General features: G+C 65.5%; 1 protein-coding gene across 1 annotated transcript; it reads left to right on the top strand.

Annotated features, from left to right (window-relative positions):
- Positions 1-6: 6 nt before the first annotated feature.
- On the top strand, positions 7-3,696 carry LOC108542890 (dipeptidyl peptidase 2). The gene is given in 13 exon segments (XM_017893093.1): positions 7-171; positions 291-454; positions 863-998; positions 1,072-1,153; positions 1,240-1,406; positions 1,554-1,674; positions 1,712-1,869; positions 1,871-2,031; positions 2,033-2,267; positions 2,349-2,505; positions 2,625-2,689; positions 3,200-3,270; positions 3,367-3,696. Coding segments are annotated over 11 exon segments (1,479 nt in total). The 5' UTR covers positions 7-171; positions 291-454; positions 863-872; the 3' UTR covers positions 3,503-3,696.
- Positions 3,697-5,026: the final 1,330 nt, after the last annotated feature.

Genomic DNA, 5,026 nt, shown 5'->3' on the forward strand with positions numbered 1-5,026 from the left:
GGCACCCCCGCCTCACCCGCCCTCCCCACAGACAGGTTCTGGATCCGGGGCGTGGGGCCCATCTTCTTCTACACCGGGAACGAGGGGGATGTGTGGGCCTTCGCCAACAACTCGGGCTTCATCGCGGAGCTGGCGGCCGAGCAGGGGGCTCTACTGGTCTTCGCGGAGCACGTGGGTGCCGGGCGGGGTCGCGGGTGGGGGTCGCGGACACGTGGGTGCCGGGCGGGGTCGCGGACACGTGGGTGCCGGGCGGGGTCGCGGGGCCGGACTCCATGGCAGGTTCCCCCTAGCGCTACTATGGGAAGTCGCTGCCATTCGGTGAGCGGTCCACGCAGCGCGGGCACACGGAGCTGCTGACGGTGGAGCAGGCCCTGGCCGACTTCGCAGAGCTGCTCCGCGCGCTACGGCGCGACCTCGGGGCCCAGGACGCCCCCGCCATCGCCTTCGGTGGAAGGTGGGCGCCACCCCCGGTCTCCGCACCCCCTCCCTCCCCTGCCCCGACCCAGCGACCCCAGCCCTTCTCCCCACTGTTTGCAGAGGTGGCTGCGCGCTGGCCCCGTCTCTCCCCTCTGACTCCCACCGCTGCCTTTTCCTAAGGCCTTAGGCAGGGGTTTCAGGCTTAGTGTTGCTTCCTCCAGGAAGCCCTCCCAGCCTGTCCTCCCAGCCACCTGCTCAGCTGGGATGTGCTGGCCACACTAGCGGCCTTTCCCAGTGAGGGTTGCACCCGCACCAGGCCCAGGGTCAGAATTTGTGGGTCTCAGAAGTGTCGTCCTCCTTGTGGCACCTGTGGGCCCCTGAGAAGGGAAAGAGATTGAAATGGGGTGTTGGGGGCAGCAGCCCTAACCTTGTGTCCCTCGCTCAGTTATGGGGGGATGCTCAGCGCCTACCTGAGGATGAAGTACCCCCACCTGGTGGCGGGGGCACTGGCAGCCAGCGCGCCCATTCTAGCTGTGGCAGGCCTCGGCGACTCCAACCAGTTCTTCCGGGACGTCACGGCGGTGAGTGAGGCTTGGGGTCCTCCAGGCCCCCTAAGGGACAGCGGCTGCAGTGAGCACGATCTCTTTCCCCCAGGACTTTGAGGGCCAGAGTCCCAAATGCACCCAGGGTGTGCGGGAAGCGTTCCGACAGATCAAGGACTTGTTCCTGCAGGGAGGTGAGGCCCCCCCACCGCCCCCGACTGCCTGACCCGCCCCAGCGCCTGCTGTGTCCAAGGCTTGAGTCTCTGCCCCTTCCATGCAGCCTACGACACGGTCCGCTGGGAGTTTGGCACCTGCCAGCCGCTGTCAGACGAGAAGGACCTGACCCAGCTCTTCATGTTCGCCCGGAATGCCTTCACCGTGCTGGCCATGATGGACTACCCCTACCCCACCGACTTCCTGGGTCCCCTCCCCGCCAACCCTGTCAAGGTGAGGTGCCTCCTCCCGGAGCACAGGGAGAGGCCGGCTGGAGCGTCCCGAGGCTGGTGGCCAGCGGCCTGACCCTCATCCTGGGAGCCAGGGGGGTGGAGCTGGTGGAGGGGACCCTGCTGAGTCGCTGCTGCCCCTGCACCCCAGGTGGGCTGTGACCGGCTGCTGAGTGAGGCCCAGAGGATCACGGGGCTGCGAGCGCTGGCAGGTGCCCTTCCCCTGGCCCCAGATGGGCAAGTGTGGAGACCCCAGGCTTGGCTTGGGTCCTGAGGCCGGGTGGGGTGAGGATCTGTAGCCCGGCCAGGGGCTCTGCCTCCTGCCCCAGGGCTGTGGTGGGGTGGACAGCACGACCTTCCCAGAAGCCCTGAAGGAGGCAGTGGCCATCCTTGGGGACTCTCCCAGCACTGGCTGTAGCCAGGTCCAGCTTGGTAGGTGCTGATCAAGGGCACCCTGGAGTCCCCAGGCACAGAGGGCAACAGAGGGCAGCAGGCCCCACCCTGCCCAGTGGGGAGTGGGAGGGCCCTCAACAGTCAGGCCCAGGGCTGGCAGCACAGACCCCACTGACCTCCAAGCAAGTAGCCTTGGAGGTCAGTGGGCAGCCTTGGAGGGCCTTTCTCACTGGGACACAGATCCCAGAGCCCCAGACCCCCTGCAGGATCCTTCCGAGAGGGTACAAGTTGGTGGCTGGAGCCCGCGGTGTGTCTGTGTGTGGCTGCTGGGCCCCAGCGCCTCTCCTCCCCAGGGCTGGTCTACAACGCCTCGGGCTCCGAGCACTGCTACGACATCTACCGGCTCTACCGCAGCTGTGCTGACCCCACCGGCTGCGGCACCGGCCCCAATGCCAGGGCCTGGGACTACCAGGTGTGGGGTTGTGGGTGGCCTGGAACCACTTGGGGCATGGGCAGGTGTGGGCTGGCCTGACTCAGGCTGGGGCACCTGCAGGCCTGCACCGAGATCAACCTGACCTTCGCCAGCAACAATGTGACCGATATGTTCCCCGACCTGCCCTTCACGGATGAGCGCCGCCAGCAGTACTGCCTGGACACCTGGGGCGTGTGGCCCCGGCCCGACTGGCTGCTGACCAGCTTCTGGGGGGGCGGTAAGGCTGGGGCAGGGGCGGGGCAGCGTCCTGCTCTCTGCCCTGAGTTCTGTACCCCCTGCCCACGGCTCATAGCCCCCACGAGGGGCCCACATCACCACTTTCTCTGCCCCTTGCAGATCTCAGAGCCGCCAGCAACATCATCTTCTCCAACGGGAACCTGGACCCCTGGGCAGGGGGCGGGGTGAGTCCTGGCCTGGGCCCTGTGACCCTGTTAGGTTGTTTGGGTTTTTTTGAGACAGGGTCTTGCTCTGTCGCCCAGGCTGGAGTGCAGTGGCGAGATCAGGGCTCACCGCAGCCTCAACCTCTGAGGCTCAAGCCTCCCAGTAACTGAGGCTACAGGCGCTCACCACCATGCCCAGCTAATTTAAAAAAACGTTTTTTTGTAGAGACACAGTCTCACCGTATTGCCCAGGCTGTTCTGGAACTCTTGGGCTCAAGCCATCTCCCCGCTCAGCCTCCCGGAGTGCTGGGATCACAGGCCCCTCGCCCGGCCCCTACCCCACTCCTGTCTTACCCGGATTTGCCCCATCTCGTCACTTCCTGCCTCCGTCTCTGGCTGGTTCTCTCTCTGGTTGCTTGACTGACACTGACTCTCGGCCTCGCCCTCTCACGTCTCCTCTCCAATGGGCCCACGGAGGCTGGGCAGTGGCCTTATCCCTTCACCTGATGGAATTCTTTCCGCTGGCCACAGATTCGGAGGAACCTGAGTGCATCAGTCATTGCCATCACCATCCAGGGGGGCGCGCACCACCTCGACCTCAGGTGTGGAGGGAGGTGGCCCGGCGGTGGTTGCGGGTTGGGCGGGACAGGCCCACCGAGGGCTGGGGCTGATGGGCCCCATCCGTGCCCCCTCCCCAGAGCCTCCCACCCCGAAGATCCTGTTTCTGTGGTTGAGGCACGAAAGCTGGAGGCCACCATCATCGGCGAGTGGGTAAAGGCAGCCAGGCGTGAGCAGCAGCCAGCTCTGCGTGGGGCGTCCGGACTCAGCCTCTGAGCACAGGACTGGAAGGGTCTCAAGGCTCCTCATGGAGTGAATGGAGGGAGGAGGAGGCTGCCCTAGCCCTGCCCTGTGTTTGCACCTTCTGGGTCCCCGAAGCTCAGCCCACTGTGGCCGGCCCAGCGTGTGGGCTTCACTCAAGAAGCAGCTGGAGGCATAGGGAAGGAGCTGAATAAATGCCTGGAAGACTGGCCACGTATGTCCCCTTCCTCTCTGTGAGGCCCACATGCAGGCTGGGGGAGTGGGACCCTCAGAGACAGGGCAGGGGACGCAGTGCACCCCGCACAGGCCAGGGTGGGCACTGCCCCCCAAGGAAGCCCCACTCTGCTGAGCTGCAGCAGACAGAGGCGGCAGCCACACCTCCAAGGTGACTCCTTCCCTGACATCCTCTGTACACAGCGACCCCTCCAGGGGAGGCCACTGGAGAGTGCTTTTGGCCCCCAAGGGGCAGGCAGTTGCTGTCCCCTCCCCTCTGGGGCCACGCCCCCAGCACATTAGTCTCAGAGGTCCAGGTGAGATGCAAAAGGTGCAGCTTTTCCGGCTGTTCAGGCCCCATCCGCTGCCCTAGTCCTGCCCGTTCAGCCGGCCATGGGAGACCTGGTCCAGGAGGGCAGCACTGGGCCCACCGTGACAAGGGGCAGGCTAGGGTGGTGCTGGGCCCCCCGTGACAAGGGGCAGCCCTGGTCTCACCGTGACAAGGGGCAGTCTGGGGCAGCGCTGGGCCCCCCGTGACAAGGCGCAGGCACCAGGGCCGCATCGCAGCTGCTGTTCTCACCTTTCCAGGCACAGAGGAAGGAGTGCAGGGTCAGGGCCCAGTGAGGCAGCAGAGGAAGCCCCAGGACGCCCACTGTCCCCAGGAGGACACAGGTGGCTGCTGTGGGATGTTGGGGGTTGTGGGGACAGAGCCGAGGCCCACACTCTGGGCCCAGACCTCCACAGGGGGGCACAAGGCCAGCAATCCTGGGCTGGGTCCAGGTAGCCCTGCCCTGTGCTGCCACCAGCTCTGGCTTCCCAGGGAAGGGAAGTCTTCCGAAGTGAAGCTGACAGATTTTTCACAGGGGAGAGTGGAGGTGTGCGGCCCTAGGAGGTCACCTGGTTCACAGTCGGGGGCACCCAGCCAAGGCCCAGGGTCAGCCCTGGGATAGGGACAGCAGTAGAGTGATGATGAGGATGACTCTGCCACCACAGCCCAGGGCTCGGGGCCACAGCTATGCCAGCCCGCTGAGAGCTGCCTGAGCCAAGGGCCCATGTATCCCTTAGCCGTGCGCCTCAGTGCCAGCCCTGCAGGAAAGCCGGCCGTGTGAGACACAGGAGCAAGGACACCTCCCGCCAGGCATCTGCCCCACGGGGCCAGGGACACGGAGCTTCCCCATGGCCTCTCCCTGCCCCCCCAGCAGGGGACAGCTGGAGTCCAGTCTCAGCAAACTGAATTCTGAGACATGACCCGAAGAATAGCTTCTCCACAACATCCACCCGGACTTTCCCGTCACGGAGACCCCTATAGACACAGCAGACACACGG

This window comes from Rhinopithecus bieti, unplaced genomic scaffold (assembly GCF_001698545.2).
Source record: "Rhinopithecus bieti isolate Rb0 unplaced genomic scaffold, ASM169854v2 scaffold_23276, whole genome shotgun sequence".
Classification (NCBI taxonomy): Eukaryota; Metazoa; Chordata; class Mammalia; order Primates; family Cercopithecidae; genus Rhinopithecus; species Rhinopithecus bieti.